The sequence below is a fragment of the Teleopsis dalmanni genome, chromosome X (assembly GCF_002237135.1).
Source record: "Teleopsis dalmanni isolate 2A chromosome X, ASM223713v2, whole genome shotgun sequence".
Lineage (NCBI taxonomy): Eukaryota > Metazoa > Arthropoda > Insecta > Diptera > Diopsidae > Teleopsis > Teleopsis dalmanni.
In genome coordinates this window covers 27,206,768-27,234,575 of record NC_051848.1, presented here as the reverse complement: position 1 = coordinate 27,234,575, position 27,808 = coordinate 27,206,768, and the positions used below count along the sequence as shown (strand labels likewise).

The 27,808-nt window shown below is 27.2% G+C and overlaps 4 protein-coding genes across 4 annotated transcripts; 2 read left to right on the top strand and 2 right to left on the bottom strand.

Annotated features, from left to right (window-relative positions):
- The first annotated feature begins 6 nt into the window (after positions 1–6).
- LOC119689276 (LIM and SH3 domain protein Lasp-like) lies at positions 7–10,289 on the top strand. Its single transcript, XM_038104068.1, has 5 exons — positions 7–38; positions 5,226–6,257; positions 6,529–6,803; positions 9,874–10,092; positions 10,157–10,289. The coding sequence occupies exons 2-4, from the start codon at positions 5,309–5,311 to the stop codon at positions 10,051–10,053; spliced, it is 1,404 nt and encodes a 467-aa protein (XP_037959996.1). The 5' UTR covers positions 7–38; positions 5,226–5,308; the 3' UTR covers positions 10,054–10,092; positions 10,157–10,289.
- A 4,504-nt stretch (positions 10,290–14,793) lies between these two features.
- Positions 14,794–17,662, bottom strand: LOC119661933 (coiled-coil domain-containing protein 13). The gene is made up of 5 exons (XM_038071449.1): positions 17,042–17,662; positions 16,092–16,964; positions 15,863–16,031; positions 15,151–15,358; positions 14,794–15,053 (listed from the first exon to the last, which is right to left on the bottom strand). Exons 1-5 carry the CDS (start codon positions 17,585–17,587, stop codon positions 14,861–14,863), a joined length of 1,989 nt encoding a protein of 662 aa, XP_037927377.1. The 5' UTR covers positions 17,588–17,662; the 3' UTR covers positions 14,794–14,860.
- Positions 17,663–17,730: 68 nt separating this feature from the next.
- LOC119688136 (coatomer subunit zeta-1) lies at positions 17,731–20,744 on the top strand. Its single transcript, XM_038102796.1, has 4 exons — positions 17,731–17,906; positions 17,987–18,366; positions 20,126–20,216; positions 20,636–20,744. Exons 1-4 carry the CDS (start codon positions 17,889–17,891, stop codon positions 20,681–20,683), a joined length of 537 nt encoding a protein of 178 aa, XP_037958724.1. The 5' UTR covers positions 17,731–17,888; the 3' UTR covers positions 20,684–20,744.
- Positions 20,745–23,078: 2,334 nt separating this feature from the next.
- LOC119689625 lies at positions 23,079–25,153 on the bottom strand. The gene is made up of 5 exons (XM_038104496.1): positions 25,119–25,153; positions 24,984–25,053; positions 24,835–24,924; positions 24,518–24,780; positions 23,079–23,690 (listed from the first exon to the last, which is right to left on the bottom strand). The coding sequence occupies exons 1-5, from the start codon at positions 25,119–25,121 to the stop codon at positions 23,175–23,177; spliced, it is 942 nt and encodes a 313-aa protein (XP_037960424.1). The 5' UTR covers positions 25,122–25,153; the 3' UTR covers positions 23,079–23,174.
- Between the last annotated feature and the right edge of the window lie 2,655 nt (positions 25,154–27,808).

Below are 27,808 nucleotides of genomic sequence, written 5' to 3'. Positions count from 1 at the left end.
GAAACAACGTGAGACCGCCGAAATTGCAGATAACCGTGGTAAGTTTGTGTTTATTAACAAAATCTCTCTCTTATAGCTAGTCTAAATGTACACAGAAGCTTTTTAATATAAAATAATAACTCATACAATGCGTAATCGTAATCGTATTGTGGCATATTAACTTTTTAATGTGCTTAAATCATTTTAATTATTTGTTGTTGTTCGTCATGATTTAAAATAGTTACGAAATCATTTTCTATCGTGCAATGCTTCAAAATGATGTAATATTTGTTCAAACAATTGTATTTTCACATTAATTTTGCTCGTTTCCTTCCTAAATCAAATGAAATGTTGTCTATAAATAAATATTTTCACTGGAATCAATGCCCATTTAACGTTATTATTCAATTTGTTATTTTTTTTTTATATCTTTTTATTGAACTAATCATTCGAAATCATTTACGATGTAGTCATAGAATGATTTTAATTGACATTTTAATTGAATTTAGAATGTGATAAAACCTATAACACATAATATTTCAACACTATATATTACTCATTAACCACATGCAATTACGAAATCCTATAAGGAGAAAACATATACTATATTATAATTATCCTTACACAAACTATTCAACTTTATTGTATTTTCTAATGTTTTTCATTTTTTTTACTTTACATAAATGAGTACATTTTCTAAGATTTTATCCCTTTCTTTCTATATATTTATCTCTCTTAATCTACTTTTTCAATCTACACAAAATATATACTATGTAATCTAATGGTTAGGTTATGTTCGGAATGCGCGTGCTGACCGTTGTCAGCACTTCCACTCGGACATATATTGCCCATTGTGTTACCCTCAAAAATTTTGCCAGGAGAGGCGAATTGCTAACCTCTGTAATCCTTGTTAAACCATTTGGTTTTCCAGATGTAATCTTATAATAATAAATCTAATGTAATAGTTAATCAAATACTATATTTATACTTAGACTTCTCAAATCTCTTTAGCATATTTGAATTTTCTTTGAAAAGTGACACACTATGCATACCGAGAAGATATTTCTTTCGGGATATTTGATGTCTTGAACAGAATATTCTTGTACCTAACAAAGTTATTAATTTATTTACTTTATATATTAATACAAGAGAATCTGTTATAGTGGATTATTTTCCTAAAAGTAATTATTATAGTTAATTAAATTTGAAATATAATAGTGAAAATTTAGATTTGCTGAAGATTCTTCAGCATTTGATAAGAAATGACATCATTTAATTACATTTAATAATAATTCGAACCTAGTCCCATTCATGGAATTGAATTAATTTTATATATTATATTACAATATTTCAACCCATTAACAGATTATTATTATTAAAAGAGTAGACGTAAAAATTTCCCAACAGCCGGTACTGCGACAAAGCCCCTTAAAGCTTTGTGAATAAAGTCTAGAACTAAATCTAGAGAAGAGTTCTTAATCTGTTCTGGTGACAGAAATTCTTTATGAAACAGGTTTCTTCTGTGCGTTATTAAAGCTGGACAGTCACAAAGAATGGGCATGGTCGTTTCCTCATCTTCGAGGCATAATCTGCATTCTGAGTTAGCAGATAATTGTAGTTTATGAAGGTGAGATTTCAGACCATAATGACCTGTAATGAAACCCGTTATCAACCTTAAATTACATTTTGAGAATTTAAGAATGTCTTTGTAGGAGTACAGTGTTATCAGTGCTTTGCTTTGTCTGAGTCCTGAAAAGTTTACCCAATACTCCAGCCGCATATGATTTTCCATTTCCCAAAACTCCTCTGTGGCCCGGAACCCAGTAAAGGCTTAGCTTATTCCGAGCTGCAAGTGATTGCAGAAGCTCATAACACTCAAGGACCTGTTTTGATTTGAAAGTCCAAGAAGAAAGAGATGATATGAAACCTATTCTTTAGATATTTTCATTTTATTTTGAGTCATTTTCACTTTTGTTTTTTTTATTCCCTTCGTTTTTACATAATTTCTAATTCTACGATGCGAAATGGATTTTGTCCATCAACATAAATTGCCATCATTGTCTCTACATGTTCTAAAATGTTTCTTCAGTTTTTTAGTTTAAGCACTGACAACTTATATAAAGCCAACGCCATAGAAAATAACTGTAAAAATGCGAACGTTCCATCGTGGTTCTATCTACAATAACGTATCCTTTATTCAATTGTTTATTATAAAGCAAAGAATAAACTAGACAAGAAAACGGTGAAACTTTTCCACATGTAGAATAAACTATCAGGCCTATTCTGAATCGCAAGGGAATGGGAGTTTGTTCCCTGTTCCCAATTCCCCTATTCTGAATAAATTTGGTATGTTCCCTGTTCCCAATTCCCCTATTCTGAATCGCATGGGAATGGGAGTTTTTTCCTAATTTTGCACAAATTTTCTCCCTACCAAATTGTTGGGGACACAAGTTAAAAAAGTATTAAAAATGGTAAATTAAAAATAATTTAATATAAAAGTAACTGAAAATGATCAGATTTTTGAATATATTTTAGTAAAATTATTATTATAATAAAATTATTACAATAAATTTAATATTTTCAAAGTTTTATTTTTTGATTAGTTTTCCGAATATATTTTAGTAAATTTAATATAACAAAATTTTCATTTAATATATTTTATTAAAATTATTATTTTAATAAAAGTATAACAAATTTGAAATATTTAAATTTTTATTTATTTATTTTATTCACACGGGTTTTTTCCATTAATTAAAGTGTTAACTATTGTTTTTAAAACAATAGAAAAATGAAAGGAAACCAATTTCTGAAATAAATGGATTCCTAGAATAAGTTAAAATAAACTGCAATTATGTGCAGGTAAAACATTGCTTCTTTTTATTGTAAGATCTGCACAGGTATAAACTATTATTAGTTCATTAATTGAAGCATAAAGGACATTTCTATCCTAATTATATAAAAAAAGTAAATTATCATTTACGCAAATTTTATATAAAAGCAGTGAATGTTTGAAAATAAAGACATTGAAGAATTGATATCATAACGTAAGGTTTTTTTTAATTAGTTAAAAATTTAGAAAAGAGTTAAATTTAACATTTAAGTAACCAATAATAATAAATTTTTCGAATATATTTTAATGTGATATTTAATGTCTGACGTCTGATAAGCTCCTTCAGCAAAGAAACGCAAACAAGCGCACAATTTCACAATTGGAGCAACTGCAAACTGCTTCTTTGCTGGTTGTAGTTCCTCAGTAAGTTCCTCTAACAGGTAAATAAATGCTGGTTTATTTACTCTGTAATATTTTTGAAATCTATAATGAAAAAAAGTTTATTTTAAAACCAAATTAAATTTACATTTGTACTTACAAGAAATTAGGCAGCTCAAGTGGATTTGCTGCGTCTCTCAAGTTTCTCCGATTGATCCTCTGTTTCAAAATTTCTTGCTCATGTTCTTGAGCCAAATCCTCTGCTAATATTCGTAATGCAATTGAATGCATTTTTAAAGTTTTTAAAAATTTTTTATATAAATAAACACCAACAACTGCACAATTCTTTTTATATGCTTATTTTTGTCATTAAAATAAAAGTTTTTCATTAATCACTTATAAAATTATTTATATTTATTTCTAATAATTTGTGCAGCAAACAAATAATGCGATTTTAACATTTAAATCAACATATGATACGCAACTGTTTTTTTTGTTTTGCTCATTTTCTCACTTTTCGTCATTAAAAAGTGGCATGGTTGCCAAAATTTAACAAAACAAATTTGAAATTGTTGTTGTTCACGAAACTGCTGTCTCCCTAGCGATTTAGAATAAGGGAGCTGTGTGTTCGGGAACAGCGTGGGAATAGGGAGTTTTTTCGCTGGGAGTATTCAGAATAGGCCTGTATATAAAATTAACAAATGTACAGTTTCTCTGAGAGCAAATCACAGTAGCTAACTTTTCAAATAAATTGTAACTCAATGTGTTTTGAGCTTTTAAATAGTTGCCGATTTTGTGATTACCATTGGACATTCATATACATTCTCTGTGGAATGTTTTTCATTTTTAGCCTATGCAAACTATCAGTACATGGCAGTTAGTAGTAGTTAATTTTTCTGTAAGAGTTTGTTTCTCTAAAATCGTTTGACATTCTCATTGTATCTTGAATGATGGAAGTTATCTCCCTCTATTAGAGTTTTGGGACCTAGAATGTGAAGAAATATTTTTCGCTTAAATGTATGAAATTGCTTTTCGGCGAGTTTTTTATAGTGCAGTTCGTGATTCATAAAGTTATACCCAACACTTAAAGCATTTATAGATACATGTGATATTTTAGATTTTTGTCCATGAATTGAAACCAACTTAAATGTTTTTAAGTTTTCTTAAGCTAAGATTTGCAGTCATATAACACTTTTGTACAACTAATTAATAGGTCTACTTCTACCGCATCCTCTACAAGCCGGTCTCCTAATTATAATTATTAACTACTCTAAATTTTTTTTTTCAAACCGGTGAAACTTTTATTTAGTGTAATCATATTTAGACTTGGAAGATACATAATTACGATAATAATTATACCAATGATGCATTGACGCAACGATGTATGATGCATTAAACAAAAAAAAATTTTTAAAGAGGAATTGTGACGATGTTTTTTTTTTTGAAACTTGTGGAGAAGTATAATACTGCTTGCGGTTAAGACTTATCATTCATTAAATAATGACGGTTTATTTTTCACAATTCTGCCAATTGGTATTAGATGTTAGTACATTTTGCAAATCTTTTAACGATTGCTACAATAACAAAATCCAACCCATAAACTATACAAAATGTTTCACTCTATTAAGAATTAATTAATGGTATTGTTTTTAATTTCTAATGTATTTTGACAATTTTTAACCATAATAATATCATAAACATATTATTTACAAAAACATATACAACACAAAACACTTATAATTACATTTATGTTTTTTTTTTTTTAATTTTTTTCATGATATCTTACTTGGTTTTTTGACATGACACCACCCTGTTTGTGTTCTTTAATTTATCATCTTTAATCCTACTACCAATCACAACATCTCCATCATTTAATTATGATCATCAACTTTGTTTTTATCATCAACATCAAAATTCACAATGTGCACATTCGTTCATTGTAACCAAACATTAAACCACAACAAACTCAATAAAAATAACAAAAATAACACTTCAACAACAACAAAAACACTTCATAAAACTCGTTAACTAAATACAGAAGAATCAGAATATTTTTCTGAAACACTTGCGGCTGAACAATTCTCACAATATGCTCCAATAGTAGCTACAACAACAACATCAATGATCACAACAGAACCACAGTTGTCGCCGCCGTTGCCACCACCACAACAACAACCAATGCACTTACAACATCATCACATGCAGCAACAGCAGCAACAACAACAACAACACCATCAACAATATATGCATCAACAACAAACATTACCACCACCACCAATACAACACCAACAATATAATACGGCAGCAATCACACAAAGTAGTCAAGCAGCAGCAGCAGCAGCAACAACACAAATATATAATCAACAAAATCATCGGCAGCAACAACCCATACAACAGCAACAACAAACACGACAATTACAACACCAACAATATCAACAACAGCAACAACAACAACAATACCAACACTACCAACAACCACAAGCGCTGCGTCAGCAACAACCACAAACACAACCTATTAAGCAAACTTCTCATTTATATCCTACTGCAGATTATCACCAACAGCAGCAACAACAACAACAACACCAACTGCTACAGCAGCAACAGCAGGTGCCACAATCTCAATATCAACAACCCAATAACAGTTATAATCAGCTACGTTCAAGCATCTTGCAGAATTCGCATCATCCAACCGGCGCACTTCAAGCTGTGAATGATGTTAATACGCCCACCTATGCCTATGATCAATATGACAACAACTACATACGTGCCAGCAACAACAGCAGTAATAGTGCAGTGAATCCAGCTACCGTATATAATAACAACAATGGCGGCTTAAACTATACTACACCACAAACACAATTGAATGCAACATTAGCGCATCACAGCAATGGAGTTATAAGCAACGGCACAACTAGCAGTAACGGCGTAACCGTTGTTAGCGGCAATCCGAGCAACTCAAATATCGGCAAAATTGCCGATTATGATCCTTTGACCGATGGTCCACGTCAAATACCAAACACCGGTAGACAAAGTACCACACTTATCTATAGCTCAGATAGCCGCGGTTCTGGTGAGTTTCATCATGTAAACATGTATAGAGGCATGTGTGTAAAAATTGTAAAAACATTATATGTGTGTGTATGTATGTACTGTGTATGTATGCCCGGTGATAGATAACGTACCTAAGTAAACTACTCGAAAACATTCGTAATTTGTGTGTCATGTAAGCTAGACTTAAAAATATTCTTGGCAAATTGCTTTGTTCAGTAACACACAGAAATTTTTAGATATTTTATTATATATTTTAATATTATATATATGATTATAATCTATTATTATAGGTTCCAATTCTGCTTACCCAAAACGTATTGGCTCGGTAGCTGACATTGATCCTGCTAATGGCATTTATGGGTCTCTAACTGCTGATAACAATATTACAGCAAATCATCACCAGCAAATGCATCATCAAAACCAACAACAAAATCATCAGCAGAAGCAACAGCAATACTATCAGCAGATAAATAAGATGACCCAACAACCAACACCAATGCCGCCACAGCAACAACAAATGCAACAGGCTCCTCCACAACAACAAAAGTCATTAAAAACCAGTTTGGTTAGTATTTATAAAAATATATCATAATGTAAAGAATCATCCATCTTCATCATGAAACTTAACCAATCCATCTTCAATATTATCTAGTATCTTTCCACTCATTACAATAATATTAAAACAATAGTAGATTTTAATATATTATTTTTTAAAAATTTTTACTATCAAGTTATTACATATCCGTATATAATGAAAAAGAATGGATGATTCTTTACAGTTTCTTTCTGTAAACGAATCTAATGTATTCTCATTTAGAACGAATATTTCCATGTATTGAAAGCCAAATGTTCCTCAATGTTTTCTATTTTTTCAAAAAGACATTAGTATTCGAAAAGGAGGGGTCCGTAAACGAAATGTTTAGAAATATTACAAATCAAAAAAAAAATTTCAGGAATTTATACATTTTCGGAGTTACATTCGGGACAAAATTTTTTTATATCAGTTTTTAAACTATCTGTTGATACCTAATAAATAAATCGAAAATTTTGTAATTATTTTACTTTTTCGCTATTCTTAGAAATAAAAGTAAAAAATAAAAAATAATATATATACACAACTAACTAACTAACTTTTTAATGTTTTATAATTTAGTCAAACTCAAATGCTAAAAGGTTTTGATAGTACGGCGCACACTTATATTTTACATCCTATTCTCACCTAATTTAACTCACTCCTCTTTTTTTTATATATATTATTATATGATTATAATAATTATAATATTAATCAAAACTAAGCTTTTCGTTTACTACCTTCAGTTTCCATAATTACATTTTAACAGAGACACTTGAAAATATTACAGCTGTATATTTAATAAGTAATACAACAAAGAGTAATAAATATTTATATTAGATTAATAAAATGTAGAAATATATAATGAAGTAGTCGCGTCTTTGTCTTAAACGTTAGGGTAACCTTAGAACGAGTGCCTTTTCTATATGTGCTTTTTAGATTTCCATATTCAAAATTCTATTTTTTGATTTAATTTCTTTTCAATATCCCTAATGAGTGCATCAATGACATTCTAGCATACCTTAAAAGAGCTCTGTGATATAACAATGAACTGATTTTTTGAGACAAAACGAGCCCACCTTCTATAACACAGTTTGCTATAGTCTTTTGTCTATCTAAATATTATTTTATTTTTTGTTTAATCCTTTACATTTGAGACTCGATAACTCCATGAATGACTCGATGGAGTACTTTAAAATTAGAACAGAAATATTTATTTTTAAAGTCCATTTAATTAAACGTGTGTCCAAATTGTAGTGTTATATAGATTGTGATTACACTATATATGTAAAATAACTGCTAAAGAATTGTAAAACTAATTGTAGAGTAAATAAATTTCAAATCATAATTCGTATACTTTTACCTGTATACTTTTATATTTAATATTTTAATATATTATATATATAATTTTTATTATGGTCACAACGCCATAAAAAATTCGATGTTAAGGTACCAATATTAACAATTTTTTACGCTATAAGAAAGCCCAGGAAAACGATCAAGAAGATTATTAAGAAGAAGATTGATAAGAATATAATTTTGTTATTTTTAAAAGTAATATATAATATAAATATGTGTTGTATATATATATAATGTATATAATATATAATATATATAATATATGTATGTTTTATATATATGGTTTTTAAAACAGTCTACCTATATATATAACCTAATTATTAGATTGTTCGGAAAGCAATTTCCTTTTATTTTTTAAATTATACCCGATTTTCTGAACTTGTGTTGTGAATAATTATATTTTCACCAATTTTTTTTGCACTCTAACAAGTATTAGAATAATACTACGTTCATATATTTTCTAATCTTTACTGGCGAACACTGATCAAAATCATTTTTGGCATGCTTACATCCTTATTTCAGATAAAGATTTTTTTGTCTTTAAATGTTATAAATACCAAAACAAGCAATACACATGTTTTAGATCTCTTAGATTAGAATATGAATATGAAAAGAGCTATTTATGAGATCTACCATTATCTTCTTGGGTCATTATGCCTTTTCTATTGATCAATTCTGATCCTTTTGTTTTAGTGATTAATTCAATTCCTTCAGTTTAGAAGTATACACTACAAAATTTAACATATTTTTTAATAGATGCTAAAAAAAAATTCTTTCTAATTTTCCTGAAACAAAGCCGGTGCCGGATTCACAGAATTTGTGTGTTCTGAAGGATATCTAAATAGACGAGCGATACCATGTGATAGCACTGCATTTGAGTTTCACATTTGGAAACGACATAGTTATTCGTAACAAGTTATTACTTAGCTATATATAGGGAGGTAATATCAGGTGGAGGCCGAAATAGAAGAAATTATTTTATTTTATGACTAATTATATTAATCCTTTATTAAAAGTAGAGCTCAAAATGTAGTACTTTATTGGCATCTAACAAATTCAATAAATTTTAGCGGCATATAGATACATAAAAGACTTTATTAGTTAGTAATTTTAAGTTAGCTAGCATATAAGTTTTAGTCAGTTAGTAATGCTTGAATCTTACCTAGAACACTCTTCCATTTTAACCCAGTGATGTTTGCTACATAAATCTTATTAAAGAATTGTACACTTCCAAAGCCTTTATATAAGATGTGTCTTTGAGTAATAATAAATTAAAATAAATCTGTATTATGAATTTTCCAATATTATCATTTATAAGGCTCCTTATCTAGTAGCTTACTTTTTTAATCTGTTTTAGAAGCAAAGCAACATTAACAATAAACAGAGATTAAAGGAAAATACAGCTGGTAGGTATAGGGGTATAATACTCAAACAATTTTAGGAATTAGGAGTAATCATTTTATAAATTAGGAACAAAAATATAAAAAATATGTAATACAATTTTATGCATTTTAAACAAATTTAAGATAACACATATATTAAATTGTTAATAAAAAAAATAACATTTAATACCATATACAAATTCATACATTAACAATAGCTCAGTAAGACCCATTTGTCCATAAGTACTGTAGTTGTGTTCAAACTAACACTAAAAAACATTAGAATAACATTAAACAATAACTATATATTCATCTTTTTTTAGCGTGTCTATCGGGCTCTGTATGACTATGAGGCACAAGATACTGATGAAGTCAGTTTTCGTGAAGGAGACGTTATTTTCGAAGTTGATTCCATTGATTCCGGCTGGATGACCGGCAGAGTGGAACGTACTGGCAAAATTGGGATGTTGCCCGCTAATTATGTGGAGCAGGCGGTTATTTAATAGGGATTCTTTTATTACTGTTGTTGTCACCATGTTGTTGTAATAACTGTTTTTATACTCTATTTAATATTTGTATTAATACTTTTTATTAACATATTTTTAGTCGATAACAATAATGCTGGTACAATGAATAATTATAATACTTACCGAAATCCCCCAAATTCTCCACCCCCATCCTATCCAAAAGAAGAACAAAAACCCAATAAGCAAAACAAACAATCACAAGTTGAACAGGACTTCTATTACTATTTCAATCAGGTTTTCTAGCAAAACCAACAAAAAATGAATACTGAAGGAATTCCTTTTATTTTTCCCACAAACATAAAATAATTTAATTAACGTAATTAATTTTTTTTTTATTTAAAATTTTAAATTTAAAATTGCATAAATTCTAACATAAAGCAAACAAATGTTTTGTTTGTTCTTAATATATCTTTATATACATATTCATGTAAAACAGTTTGAATAAATTAAATTATGCAAAAAGAAAAACATAATTTTAATGAATTTACAGAATAAAAATTTATATAGATAAACCAAGCAATTTAAGTATTTTATTTTATTATTAAACATAAAAATTTACACACATTGTAATAAAATTTAAGTCATAAAAATTAATTAAAACAATTTTTGCAATAAAGAAATTTATATAAAGCAACGTAAGATTGATTTTACGAATTTCAATTATATTATATACTACATATATATATATATATATTATATACTGAAAACATAAACTTAGATGCAATATTTACTTGTAGCATTTATACAATATTATATTAATTTTTACCGTATAGCATTTGATATAGATTTACTGGCTTAATAGTATATATACAAACATAGAGCAATAAAATATAGTTAACTAAAACTATGATAATATAGTAAAGAGCAATTAAATAATTATATCAATTTTAGAGCAAATCTTAAATATAAATACAATAAATTTATTGAAACAAAAGTACTGCTTATTAAAAAAATTAAATTGCTGAAAAAAATACAATAAAATTTTGAATACTGCTTAAAAGTACTGGATAAATAGACTTTTATTATAGGATGATTGATTAAACTAAATATATATAAAAGTATGCTATAAAAATAGTAACATTGGCTATACACCTATTACCGAAAAAGTAATATATATTAAATTTTTAAACAATATACCAATCATATAGTAAACTTAATAATCATAGAGTAAAATATTTAAATATATAATCTACTATTACTAAAATTAGAAGAAGTAAAACAATCTATTTGTGTTCCTTAAAGTATTCGGTACAGACCAGTAACTAATTACTTTATATCTAAAAGACTAAATTTTTTTTAAAATCTTCATAAAAATGTGCCCAAAGCCGTAATTGAAATATTTATAAAAGCTTTTTATACCTTTTTTATTTTAATAGAAAATCAATTTTATACAAGAATTTAAAAAAACAATAAACCTTACAATTTCTAAAAATAATTCTATAAAACTGAAAAAAATTTTCAAAGTAAATAAATATATAAAACAAATAATATATAAAAATTGCAGATCATAATAGATTATCTTAGTTAATTTGTTAATAAAATAAAGCTTTAAATTTGACAGGATACGACTTCAACCATTGGTACTTGCCTCAAAAAAAGAAAAATTATTTACGAATAATTATATATACAAGAAATAATTTCAACACCACTGATGATGGGTATTTGGTAATACTCGAAACAGCAGTCATATCGGCTAAAAATTCAATTGATTAAAAGAATATAAAAAAAATTTTGTTGCTGTAGTTCTATCTATTAATAAAAAATTTAATATGTGATTTATATGATTTAAATATAAATCAAAATTCACATTTTTTATGTTAATATTTTTTTTATTAATATGTATTGTTTTCTTTTTCATTCGGCATATGTGTTAAGTTTCCATCCACATATGGAAACCCACCACTTTCAGTGGTGAGTTTCATGTTTATTTTTTTCATATGTTGAATATGTTGCAATGTTGAATATATGCTCTTTTCTTAGTGTTATGATACATCGATTTCAAATAAACTTTATTTTAATATTATTATTATATTTGTTTTATTTTATTATTATTAATCCTAGTTTATTATTCTTTTTTTTTTTTGATACTAATTTACTAACACTAATTTTATTAGCAATTTTATATTATTTTTATTTTATTATTATTTATATTTTATTACTATTTTTTTCCTATTTATTACAATTTATATTATTTTTATTTTATTATTATTTATATTTTATTACTATTTTTTTCCAAAATTATGAAGTTACTTTCAAAATAATGTGAGCAATAATATGGAGATTATTATTTTCCATAATGAGAAAATATCGATATTAAAATATTGATATTAAAATCAATATTATTATTGGAATTGAGTATATATATGCTGATATTATTTTTTTGAATTATAAAAAATCGGATGCACAACCATTAGGAAATTAAAGAAATAAAGTATCACTCAAGACCTACATTTACTAATGTTGGCTCTCTACAAAATTTGCTCTATACATATTTTTTGTGTCTATTATTAAATACTTAGGAAGTTCAAATATTTTGATGATTTTGATTGCAGTAAAAAGTCAAAATTTCTGCGCACAGTTCTTTCGCAATCGTTGCTTACCATCAATAAGATATTTGGTATAATAAGACTTATTGCGAAGCTTAATATAGAGCAAATAAATCAGGCCATCTGGAATCGTTGTTTGCGATCAAAAACGAATTTTAGAGCTTAATTATCTATAATCGCAATTTACAATCTACTAGGTAATTACAATAATCATACTTATTACAGAATCTTAAATTACGAATTTAAATTAAATTTCTTATTCCAGCAAAAAAGTCATTTAATCTTATTAACCATATATTGATCTCAACATCTCAAGAATTGTATTAGTTTCACTTGCATTCAATTCAGTTCCGAAACAACATTTGCTCGCAGCAATTGAGTAATAGAGTTAATAATCCAATAATAGTTCCATCTCATCAAATAATAATAATAATCAAATGTATTACATTTAAACAATAAAGTTTCATCTAAAGTTCATCAAGTAGAAAAAAACAAAACCATCACTTAAAAAAATGATAGGGCAAGGGTTTGAAATATAGTAAATCCTTAAAATGATGTGTTGTGCTTATACTGAAGAATAGGTAGGAAGGGAAAGCGTTGGTTATGAATTTTATGACTAGCATGTTTCCAGATGAAGTCCTAATAAAGTGGTGCCATAAGTAAAGAGAGAGCTGAATTGTGTTTGCGCATTTAGATATAAAAAGAGACGATCAATACTTCAAGACTAGACAGGTCTACGCCACGAAGACCAGTCGTCTTCAAAAAGGACCAGCCACCGTTTAACTCTCCCAACAGGGATATGATAAAAACTTATTTTTTTATTTCAACTCAGTTAATACTTCAGAAGCATTTATATACTCTCCCATTATGCAGGATTAAGATATAGAAGAAAAGTAAAGGTAATATAATTAAAATCTACTCGTATTATATACAAAAACAACAATATAACAGTCCCTTAAGCAAAGCTACATTTTTTATAATTCTGATAATTATGTGTTTTTGTTCTGCAAAATAAAGCTTTAAGCCTTGAGCCCCTTGCTTTCGTAAACCAATATTTTCTGCTATAAATTACCATGTTTTTTCAAGACGATATGATTATAAAATTTAACATAAATTATTGAATTTTTTTATTTTTTACGTAACATTTATTTGATTTTTTTTTCATATTTTTGTTAACATTTTTAAAATCTATTTAACCAGAATGCAGAATGCAAGCTAATAAAGTAGTTTACTATCAAAATATTTGCTGTAAAAAATGGACTTTAAAACCTTGCAAAATAGCATCTATATGTTGGGTATTTGATAGTTGATAGTTAATATAAGTTAATTTCGTAACATAATTACTTCGAACTATATATTTACTCATATATATATTAAAAATATATGAAAACTAAAAAACCAATAGTCTTTTATCTAACATCTGCCGTATTAAGTATCACTTTAATTAATGCAATATGTTATGATCCTAAAGTGCCTTTTTTGTTATTTGTTTTCTACCAATATAGTAATAAAAAAACTAAAAATTAAATATTATATATATAAATTTTTATGCTGCATATTACAAATTGACTGACCACAATTATAAAATGTTAATTAAAAATTAATTTAAAACATAAAATAAATTCGCATATTAAAATTGATAAAATGCTAATGCAATAATTATACTACAAATATTTAAAATTAACGCTTAAACAATAATAAAATATTTAGAGAAAGGAAAAAAATTATACAGGGATATAAAAAAAAATAATTAACCAAAAATATCATTAACTGCCCTGAAAATAATAGTTTTATAATATAAAAATTAAATTATTAAATATTAAGAAAAATTTTAAATTACGAAACAACTGTAATGCTTATAAAGTTATAAAATAAATAAATGTATTGCAATTAATAAATTATTTCAACCAATAAAGAGCAACAATTTAATATAAATTTTATTAAAACTATAATTTTTAGAAGGTATCTAAAGTTGTTTAAGTTTTAACAACAAAATAATATGTTAAATATATATTAAAAGTTTCTTGGTCTTATTATCAAGTTAATAATTTTTTTTTGTAATTTCTATTTTGTAATTAAAAATTAAAATTAAATATATAAAAGTAAGAAGTATAAATACTTTTATATATTTAGCTTTAATTTTTAATTACCAAAGTCTAATTCTCTGTACTATATAAACTATAATTGACATCGAAAATAGTGGTCTTATAAAAAATATATGTTAGTCTTCAGAAAATTTATAATTCCTCAAAACCTCCATTTTCTACGAAAACAGGATTATCTTCATTATGCTGCTTGAGAGCTTTTACAATACGTTCCTTGGTGTTATCTATAATCTCTTCGAATGTCATCAAATCCTTTTGTTTCTCATCTTGTAAGTGTCCCAATTTATTTTCAAGCAATGCAATTTTCTCATTTGAATACTGCAATCTAAAAGAATTAAGAAAGATATTAATATATTTATATATTCCATTAGAATTTGTGTTACAACTATAATACCTGGTTTTTTATATTATGCTAAACTTACTCATGTTTCAAGTCACTTATGCTTTGCTGCACCGAAATATCCTTGAGGGATTTTTTACTTTGTAAAGAAGTCATTGATGAGTTTTCGAATGTATAAGAACGTCCATTAAATGAGCTATTGATATTATTTACGGTATTACTATATTCAGCAATACGTTGAGTACGCTTTTTACGTTCACTTTGTGAGTCTAATTCTTTTTCAAGGTCTCCTATAATATAGATTAGGACAAAAAATAAAATTATAATTTACTTTTACTATGTCAAGAGTTGAGACTAAAATAAGTAGATCATCATTGGGATGTTGATATTTAAAAGAAATATATAAAAAATATATATATACTATAACATATATAGTCAATTTAGATTCTAACTAAAATTCTATAATTTTTTGTAAGTGCTGTGAATTTCTTTGATTCAATAATAAATAAAATATAATATATTAAAGTCTTGTGTCAAGAAAGTGGTACTATATACTACCTAATATCATACATTATGTTTTTTTTGTACCCATAGAAAGAAATATACTTTTTATAGATTTCTATAAACTAAATAGGGTTTATGTATACGTTTTAGCCAAATGTATAGCTTCCATGACTAACCCTTCCCACTTTAGTGCTACTTTTTATAATTATTTTACTTTACTATCTTGAATGGATGAGGTCTAATACTGACTTTGAGTGTTATATTAATATATAATCTATATATAATCTTACGTATTTTTGTTTCCAAACGAGCGATGCGTATCTTTTGCTTAGCTACTTGATCATTTAGGTTCTCATTCTTATCACGCTCTCCGTCAATACGTTCATTAAGCATTTTATTTAAACTACATAATTGATTTTTCTCACTTTCTAAAGTATCCAGAAGAGTGCTAAAGTCATTCTAAGTGAATATAATTAAATAGTTTATTTATAAACGTATAATAAATTATTACAAACTTACTGTACGCATATCTCTACATGAGAATAGAAACCCCCCAACCAGTGCTTCCATATCTGATTCTAACTTTGTTATCACGCCATTTAACTTCTCAATTTGTGTATCTTTCCCTATTAAGGCATCTTCAACGTTTTCATATTTGTACTGCATTTTCTCTACATTATGCTCAGCTTCATTTCGTAGTTTAACAGCCTCTTCCATCTCACAAGTCAATTCATTGATGCGTATTTCGTAGTGATTCTTTTGTATACCCAAACGTTCATGTATGGACTCAAGACATTTATCCTGATAGGAATCAGTTTGTTTTGTAAGTGTCATCAATCGCATTCTTTGATCAGCTAATTCATCGTTCAGCGTTTTGTTACGCACTTTCAACGCAAGTGCCTTATTACGCTGTTCTTCTAGCTGACTTTTAAGTATGTTAATCTCTTTTTCCATCTTCTCAAGTTTAGCACGATGTTGGATTTCTGTTTTTCGCACCACAGGATTAAAACGATCGAAAGTGCAACCACTTTCAATTGGATTTTGACTATCTGCATCATATGTCATCTGACTTTGACTCATATTCGATGTAAGTGTGGTGTCACTGCGTCCTGTAGCCGGCATTCTCTCGTAGCCATCCAATCGCTCTCTTAATTCCTTAACTTTTTGTTGCAAATGAAGAATTTGTTGAGCACGTCCACGCCAAGTGGGCTGATGTGAAGAGAAAGAATTCAATAACTGCGTTACATTCACATTTTCACCAAGCTCTTGCTGTATGCACTTCTGCGCACATTTCAGTTGTGTTTGTAATTCTATATTTCTATTTCGCATCTCATAGAACTTCTGTTGCATAGCATTGAGTTTAGCTTGCGTCTCTGCTAGAGGGGATGGATTCTAAATGCATTTTTGAAGAAAGAATCTTGTTTAATTAAGCAGAAACGCAGTATTTAAATTTAAAACCCAATACTTACATTTTTCGCTGTGTCTTCAGTCTGCGGTTTCTCCTGCAATTTTCTCAAATCGTCTTGCAATTTTTGTATAATTGACTCCTTCTTGCCACAACGAGCTTTGGCGTTGTCTAGTTCCGAACGCAGTTGCCGATTTTTCGTGCTTAATTCTAGTATCTTGTTTGATGCAACCGAAGAATTACAACGCAATTCATCAATTGGTATAGAGTTTAACACGTCGTTTAAAGAGTTTACTGAACGTTTCAGATCTGTAATCTCTACATTTTTTTCCTCAAGCGATTTTTCCAAATTGACATTTCTCTCTGTAATATCTTGTAGTTCTTTTTTAAGCAACTTGTTAGGTATTTTTTTCTTGCTACTATTTGTTTCATCCGCGAAGGAATCACTATCATTTTTTGGATAGCGCTTAAAGTTTCTCTTGGTACCAAACAAAATATCTTCACTAGCATAGAATGAATTTTCTATTGCTATATCATATTTGCTCTTTTTTACTTTTGTTTGCTTTGTTGAATCGTCAAGGATCTGATTTTCTTGTTCCATGATATCCATATTGTGTATTTCTTTATAATACTTATTATTAACGAGCTATGAAAATAAAAAAATAACTTTCATAAGTTAACAAATCAAAATATACTTGAAATAACAATGAAAATTAAGAATTCAAATTATTTTTGAAAATTTTTGACAACTTATTTTTTTAGCATGGACACAAACCACTTTATGCCGTTTGTACAAGATTAATTAAATGTCAGTTGAGTATTGTGGCTGTGGCTTGTGCTAGTACAAAACACAATCAGTTGACGTGTATGCTGACTGTCAAAGTGTATATAACAAACAACAAATCGACGAAATGGACGGATTTATGATGGTAAATATACAATTTATTATAAATATTTCTATGAATAACTAATAAATTTAATATTGAAAATACATTCATTTGTTTTTAAGGAACCCACGTTAAATATAATTAAAGGCATGTGCATTATGGACAATGACGGCAATCGCATATTGGCGAAATATTACGATAAAAATGTGCTGGCCACCGTGAAAGAACAGAAAACATTTGAAAAGAATCTCTTTAGTAAAACACATCGTTCCAATACCGAAATCATAATGCTTGATGGACTAACGTGTGTGTACAAGAGCAATGTGGATCTATTCTTTTATGTGATGGGCAGCGCCTACGAAAATGAACTCATACTCTTATCAGTGCTGAATTGTCTGTACGATTCCATAAGTTTAATTTTAAAAAAAAATGTGGAAAAACGTTTAGTGTTGGATAATCTGGAAATTATTATGTTGGCATTTGATGAAATCTGCGACGGCGGGTATGTGTTATTAGTTCTATTTAAAAGTAGATTTTCTATAGTTTTACATATATATCTATATGCATAACAGTGAGGAAGCAAGAATATAAATTGTGTCTAGTAAGCTGAACAATTAGTAATTTTTGAAGCATTGCAGAGTATCATAAAAAGTGAACTTCCTACTCTTGATTACAACGGCAAACACTCAAACTAAATTCCCTAGCCGGCTATTTCTATCAGAGATACTAGGTCAGTGTGCCAATTTATAACATTTTAATAAACATACAATGTCGTAAATGTTTTTATTTCCCCTTTTATATATTTATAAACGAAACCTGAACTATACTATAAGTATATATTAGAGTTTATATTGCGGTGCCATTAATTGTTTCAAGCCGTTTATCTATCCCATATGATGTACTACAAGTATCTAGCGATTTTACCAGCTACAGAGTATGTGCTCCAGATTAATTCCTTTTCTCAAACAATGTTAGAATGTTATTCATCCAACCCAATTCAATTACAACTGCAATATATAACAATAAATTTTAAATTAAGTATTTGTTACTTAAAATTAAAATAGTTTATTATGAAGGATTGAGACTTCAACCTGGAGTCATGTGGCAATGCTCAGTAAAAATAAATATCATTTGAAATATATTCTTTTCTACATTTTTAGGATAAAAAATGTAATCAGAAAATATACAATAAAAAAAGCAAGGTTCTGAGTTCAACAGTAAGGGAGCACTACACCGATAGTAAATTTTTTGTGCTAACAATTGACTCTTAATTATCAGACGAGAGTAGAAGCGTTACCGGCTAATGCTTTTTATATAGTAACAGTTCAAAAAAGGTAGTAAAGTTACTATAGTATATTACAAGCTTCCAAATCACCGCAGTGTTTTTATGGTGAAAACGGTCGCTATTACCAAAGTGAAATATTTAAAAAATGGATAATAGTATATTGAATAGAAATATATAGGTATACTATCAAAAAGTTAAGTTGTTGTAAAGTTTAGTCCAATTTATACGTAGAACGTGTATTAACTGGTGCTCATATTTAAACGAAATGTCGACGTAGTTCAACATTATGTTACGCTAGTTTCAGGTCATAGCGATATTTTCAGCAATTGCAAAGTAGACAAGCTAGCCAAAAGATATTGATCATTCGGGACATCTGAAAGATCTGGGCATGCTAGTGGTATAATATAAAAAGTTGTTCAAATCTTTCTGTATTAAATAATTAATACAATTTGGGAAGACTAAATATTAACTAAATCTGTATGCTCTGTCGTATTGAGAAAAAATCTAGCATTATTATGCGATGCTCCTTAAAGATATTAGTCTTATGGTGGGTTTATTGATGAATTAGAGAAAACACGAGGGTGTGGGGACGTAGGGACCACGATAAAAATATCTCACATCTGTTTTGTTAGTGACCACTGCATGCATAGTGCTAATCGATAATGCTAGAATACATTTTTTGAGGATCTTGGCGAGCTCCAGGAACTCCTTTTAATTAATAAGCATCTTAGATTTTGTCAAGGGTTTAAGGTTGTTTTTAAACCTCCAAGCTCTTATACGGTAACACAATGGACAAAAAAATATAAGTGGATACTTAGGATCAACTGTATAACCAAACTTAACTTAACTACTTTTCAAACATGGCTTCTTCTGAGTTTATTAGAACAAGTTTAACATTGTTGAAATTGTTCAAAATAATGTATTGATTCTTTTTGCCTGTATTCATTTATTTTAATTTTTTTCTTTTTAATTTCAGCATTATTTTGGATGCTGATGCATCCTCTGTTGTTAAGAGAGTCGATTTACGGAATGATGATATACCTATTGCCGAACAGACTGTTGCGCAGGTAACTAACACTTTAAATGGACTGTTTTGGTAGTTCAAATCATTTAAGAACAAATTATGGTTTTCTTTGGTACGACACGTTAGTAGGAAAAGTTTTCTTTATATTAAAGTATTATTTTCAAAATTAAAAAAAAATCATTTAAACATTGTAAATATTTATGTAGTAAATTATCATTAATATCATTATTTATTTGTTTCATTTTGTAAATGTATTAGTTAGAGAATTATTTTGGAATTGTACAATTTTTATATTTTGTTATATATATATTGTAAAAATGTTTTAAAAAAAAAAAAACTGAAAATTTTGTTTAAATATAGTTTTTATTATGTACAAAATTTTAATAAAAAAAAAATAATTTCATGTATAGGAAAAATAAAAATTAATGGTTTTTTAATGCTTTTATGTATATATATTTACAGGTTTTACAATCAGCGCGCGAACAGCTTAAATGGTCTATACTTAAATGAAATATTTCAATTATATAAAATATATTTTTTATCAAACTTTTTTTATTTTGCCAACTAAATTCCAATTTTATAAAAAAAAAATGCAATACATTCGTTGTCTCTATATATTTAGATAAATAATACAATTAATAGTTTATATATTTATTATACCTACTACATTTGAAATATATTTTCTATAACATTTGCTAATATTACATACATTTTAATTTATATAATTTGAACATATAACATGTATACCACACATATTCAAGTAAATTTGTATTATAGTAAAAGCAAATAAAAAATTATAAAATAATTATAATAAAAGATATTCTTAGAATGTACACTAAAAAATTCAAGCTTGTTTTTTAAATACAAAAATAATAGGTATATAATGTCTGAAGATAGTTTTTATTTATTTATTGTTTTATAAAAATATTTTTGTAAACAATAAATGTGTTCCTGAAAAAAATTGTATCAGAAATATATATATATATATAACATATAATATATTTATTACAAGGAGCAATGGTACACCACGGCTTATAAGATTTATTGTGCTTATAAACATAATATAATAAAATATATATCTACTTCGTATATATAATATAAAAACTTAATATATATTAATATAAACTAATTTGGAATATTATGGTATGTATCATGGGTAATATATACAGCATTTTTAATTTATTAATTTTTTTATTATTAGATTTAATTGCGCATATTTAAAAATAAAAACTAATAAGCAATATTTTCAAATTTATTAATGAATAAATAAGATACCAAATAGAACTTTCAATAAGTAACTTCATTTAAATCACTAAATATTTTAAAGAGCAGTCTGTATATAATCTAAAAATAAATTATAATTTTTTTGGATATTGTGCTGTCTAAATTCAAAAAAAAATTTAAAAGAATTTGCGAAAATCAAAAATCTAATAAATCAAAATTTGAATATTTTCGTACACTGAATATGAGAATAATTTCAAATCTTAAAAAAACATTTAAAAATTATTTTAAATGCATTATAGTATTATCTTTATCTTTGAGATTTTTTAACTTATATATTACAATATATAATCTAACATATGATTACATATGTTTTTTTCCATACCATTTATAGTTCTATATTAATTAATTATATTAATAATTAAAATAGGTAATTATATTAATTAAATTTTTATTTAAATTTTATTTTAAAAATATTTATCATATTACTTAGATTTGATAAAACATAATTTAAAAACGTTATTCCGAAAGCACAATTAAGCAATCACCTACAATAGCTAACAACTCCCACTTTAGTTTAATAATATTGAAAAGTATATAACGAATAATGGATAATACAGAATAAATCCAACCGCACCTCAATACCTCAGGATCAAAGCAGAATATCAGTATATAACCATGTGCTAAACTGATACTTGTCTCGCATAAACACTTCTATTAATAATGTGAGCTCAAACTGCAGCTCTACCCTTCATGTCGTCGCCCAACTCTTTTCCTACCCCACTGCACACAACTTTGGAACCACCCCATTGAAGTGACCAGGTTTCTCTGTCCGGATCCAGGTTGATTTCAATTTAAACCTAACCCATTCCCAATCTACCCTTTCTTCCTAATACCTCCTACCCACAATCAACCATCCTCCATCCACATCTTAATCCATGTATTCGTTTCCTAACTTCTTTCATGTTATCTGAATTTAGATACCACCGGATTACTTCAAAAACAACTGTAGTTTAATTGTGCGCTGGGTTCACTCGTAAGTTAGGCATAAAAAAGGAGAAAGGGTAATCAATAATCGGAAATTCATCTAAATAAGTAAATATCAATTATGTTAGTTATTCAATAATTTCTTGAAGCATCAATAATAGAACTATAATTTTGACAATTTTTTATATTTCGTCTTTCATTTGAATCTGTTAATGCTCTTTTACTATATAAGTTGTTTAAAATTGAACTGTCAGTGTTTTCTGGGAAAAGAAAGTAAACATAGTAAATGCAAGGTAGAGATTAGGTTATATTATATATAAACTTTAAGTTATAAAAACCACGTTTATTACATTAGACCCGTTTATTACAGTTATATTATTAAGATAGAGAAAAATCTATTCTGAAGTACATGTTTCAAGGTTTAGGTACTTAAAAGGAGTTAAATTAGACTTCGTTTATTAAAGTTATATTATTAAAATAGAGAGAAATGAATTCTAGTGCTGATGTTTCAAGATTTTGCAACTTAAAAGGTCTTGAATTTTGTTTAGACTTTAAATTATAACACAGAATATTGTTGATTGCAGAATATTCTGTACCGGTTTATGCTCAGGTGTTGCACTTATATATAAAAATATAATATAAAATATAAAAACATAGTGTATATAAAAGATAAAAGAATTAATTAGAACACCACAACTTGAATTTGCCAAAAGTATGCCGGAATGATTTATTATAAAAATAAAATTATGCCGAAATTGTTTATTATAAAAATATATATTGGTATATATGTTATTCATAAAATTAATTTCATTTTTTGAGCATTTGCCTTGCGCGGAAATCTAAGTTGCCTATAAAATGTGAACGATCCCACCAAACCCGCCCCTGTAACTCTTATAATCTCTCCTGTTTTTTCATATTCCTTTAGGCAATCTCTTATTATCCCTTTATACTCATCAATGTTGTTTTTGGTTAAACCATATTTTTCAAAGAAAAATTGCTTAATTCTGTAGTAGGAGAGTAATTGTTTAGATCCACTTTTCGCGGCTTGTATGGCTGCATACAACATAGTTTTCATTGACGGTAATCTATTCTTTATAGTACGGTCCCTACTCATGACTGCGTTAAAGTTATGAGTATAACTGTTACCGTTAAGGCGTTTCACCCCATTGTTAATCGCTTTTCCTTTAAGTTGACCAATTTTGTTTTTTGCCACACCTCTCTTATTCGCATTTTCTACTACCGTTTTCTGAATATCACCTGATTTGATTGGGTGGACCTTTCCATAAACAACACGAGTATTGTTTTTATACTAGAAATACAAATGTTAGAAGAAAAAATAAGATTATTTCAGTATTACATATTACATCAAAAAAAAAAAATAGTAATAAATAAATACTAAATATAAAATAATTAATAAAAATATCTTTTTCTTGTCGCAATTTAACTAAATACACCTAAACCCGATTCTTTAGATTTTATTCCAGAGCTTTAATACTACCGAAAAATAAGGAGAAAGAATAGTGGTTCACTCTGAATTCTGAGAGATATTCTATTTGTAATTTCTTTTTAGATTTCTATTTGTATCTATTTAATAGTCTGTTTACAAAAGAGGAAAAATATTTTGTAAAAACTATGTCATCATAGTTTTTGAAATACATAAGAAGAAATCTATGATATTTTTATAAAAATAATTTTCATTATTTAAATTAATAATTATTTAATTAATATTAGAACGATGAACTTTAAAAAAGCTTTGGTCTTTGATATATGTGCACAATGTATAGTTAAATGAATTTTCAAAAAACTTACAATTATTAATACCATATTAAACTCACTAATACAATTATATAGTATAATATATTAATTAAATAAATATAAAAGCTATGATAATACAAATATTTGCTTTACTCCTAAAACTTCATTCGTCCTTATTTATTTCATTATTGATTGAAATAATTCTTTTAATTAATTAAATTTTTATTTATTTCAGTCTAATATTTTTACCATCTAGGGAATATAAATATTTGCAATTCTTATTATTTCTTAAAAATTATATTTCTTAAAACTAAAATATGTTCGTATATGTATATATGTAATAATATATGTAATACCTTTAAAATATGCTTTTTCTATTACCTTGTTATTGCGGTTGACTTCATTAGTTATTAGTTTTTTCGTCAGAGCAGGTTTCAAATTAGCTTTTAATTTAATTTTAATAATTTTCTCAACTAGGGGTGATTTCATCTTTAAAGTCTCGAAACATGAAGCGTCCATCATAGCGGAAATGGCCGCTTTAAATGAATCGTCACACATTGTCTTGCGTGGCCTACCCCTCAATCTCTTTAACTTATTCTGAGAAGTGCTACAAATTTTTCTATTTTGCAAATTGAGAGTGGTTTCTAAATTGATAAAGGTAATGTGTAAATATTATCTAAATAATAATTTTAACTTACCTTCTGCGCAAACATCTAAGTTACCAGTTAAACGATTTGTTTTGCGATTAGGATTTTGAACCGCAGTTTTAATTTTACGACGGATCGGATCTAAATTGATACAGAGTCATAAAACAAAGTGTTTTTCTAGATAATTAAATCAAATTTACCTTCCACACATCGAGTAGCTTTTTTAACATTAAGTTGCCTTCCCTTATTAAATTCTGTCTTTTTCGTTTTCTATAATATGGAAAAATTCGTTACATATCTAATTTTTTTGATCTATTAAATTCTTAAGTTTTTACCATTTTTACCAAAATATATTTTGGTAAATATTTTCCAATTTAAACTTTGTTATAGAAAAAAAATTGAAACAGATTTTTATACGGTTTTAGTTTCTAACGAAATTAAATAATGAATTGAATAATTTCAAAGTCTACTTCATGTTTTTTTTTTTGGAACGAAAGTAGTCAAAATTTTGACGTGTAAATGCATCAATGCTGAAATTTGCTTAAATATTATATACAGTCAAACTTCAATAACTCGAACTTATATTACTCGAATTTTCTATAACTCGAACCAAAAACAGTGCACCAAGGTTTTAGAGAGCAATTTACACACAATTCTGCTTCCATAACTCGAGTTTCTATAACTCAAATTTCTCTATAACTCGAATCAAAATATTGTCACATACCAATAGGAATATGGAAAAGTGCATTCTATAAGTCGAATTTTTGTTTTAAGTATAAATGCATTTTGTTGTTAGGGGAAGTCCCTTTTTCCAAACCAAATGTTTAATTTTTTTTTCTTATGTTGCTTCTTTGTGCAAATGCCAGTCGCTGGCAGCGTCGTTTAAAGTAAATAAAATAACTTCCAATGCTGCTCTTAACGATTATATTGAGCTTGAAAATGAAATTTGTACATTGAACTTTCCTACAGATGACGATATTATTGAGCACTATAGCTCTAAATTACTGGATCCAATTCTAAGCGCAACGAAAAGTGATGATGAGGCTCGATGGATGTAATTGTTCATCAGCCTTCCAAGAATGAAGTAGAAGACTCATTCAAAATCCCGAATTTATATTTGCAATCTCTTTTTGGAAAGAAAATGGAATCTCTTTTTACTGAAAATAAGAAAAAAATTAAATTCCCAAACCCTAATTTCTGAATATTTTACTTTACTATAAGTTCTATGCTTAATTTGATTGCAAATAAATAAATATCTAAAAATTTAATTCTAGTTTCTTCCAAAAATAAAAAAAAAATAGATAAAAAATAAACAAAAAAAAATAAAAAAATTCTCTAACTCGAATTCTCCATAAGTCGAACATTTGCTTCGTAAAATTGGACATCGAGTTATGTAAGTTTGACTGTATTTACAAGAGATCCTATAGATTATACTGTGTTCAGACAGCCAAATTTTCTTAATTTCGTAAAAATGAAATTAAGTTAATTTCGAAAATGTTCATACTGCCCCAAATTAAGGAAATTATAAGTTTTTTAGTTTACAAATCGAATGTTAAAAATTACATGTTCCAAATAATATTTGTAACTGGGAAATTTTAAGAGTTGATTATTATAACTATAAACGATGGCATTCAGTAGTTCTTTAACTTAATAAGTAATCACGGTTGCCACTTGAAAATTTTTTTCTGTACCAAAATTGGTTTAAAAAGGTACCATTTCTGTAAAAAAAGGTCCAAAATTTTTTTGGACCTTTTTGTTTTCTCGTTCTGTGTTTTTTATAGTGTTATAAATGAACAAAATATAAAATAGTGCAAAGTTGCATTTATAAAAAAAATTAATTGGAAATATCCACAATAAAGTTGGGTCGTCAAAAATGGACCAGTTTTTGAAAATGAGTACCAAACGAAAAAAAAAAAAAAAAAAAGTACCAATTTTGGTACTAAAGTACCATAAGTGGCAACCGTGATTATAAACTAAATCACAGTCATTTTTATTTTGTGCTATATCTTTTATCTGCTTTATCTTTTATATTGTTCTGTATGCGTATTTTTTTGAATTTATTAAAAAAATGTTTAGGTATTATTTCCGTAAAATAGATTGGCAGCGATATTACAGAGACTGTGTTTCGCCACAACTTGTTGTACAAGTAAAGCGGTATGGATTAACTTCGAAGCAAATTTTTCTATCATTCGTTTAATATCATATCGTGTTGCTCTTAATGAATTCCTCAAAATAATCTTACGATTTTCACATATAGAATCGTTAAGATCTTCGTTCCTGGATAAATGTAGTGAATGTAGTTGTTAGATTCTCTTTACTCATATTTGCATTATAATAACATTGATAACCTTACCTAGAAAATTGATCCATATACGATCATAATTTAATCGTATATGGAATACATGGTAAACTAAAATGAAACATCTAACTTGAAGTTGAAGTTTAATATATCCTACACATACCACTCTATATAAATACCTTTTATTGTATTTTAAAATATATTCATAAATACACAAATAAATTTAAGACAATAAAGCTCAAAGTAATTCATTTTTTCCTACACGAAATTTTCGAAGATTCCATACAATAAGAAAGTGCTTGATAAAGCACAATAATAAACTTAAAAAACATTAATGTCTATAAAAAAAAATCTTCCTATATAAGTTAAAGTGTCGTAATAAGAAATGTGTTCTCAGTTCATCTGAGTAAAAGTGGACGTTTAATAAGAAATATTTAGGTTTGACAAGGAGGTGTATTGCTGTTTATTATCTGGACTAATCCTCCTGGTTTCGAAAATTAAGAGTTATTTTTAATAAATTATATAAAATAAATATATAAAATAAGTTTTTCTGAGCACATGTTATATGTGAATATATATAATATATGTTCTGAGTTACTAAGTGCCGTATTATACAGACAGTCATATGACGAATGGTCATTGCAATTTTACTCTCTTGTTGACCATACCCAAAAGCACGGTTGCCACTTGAAAATTTTTTCCTGTACCAAAATTGGTTTAAAATGG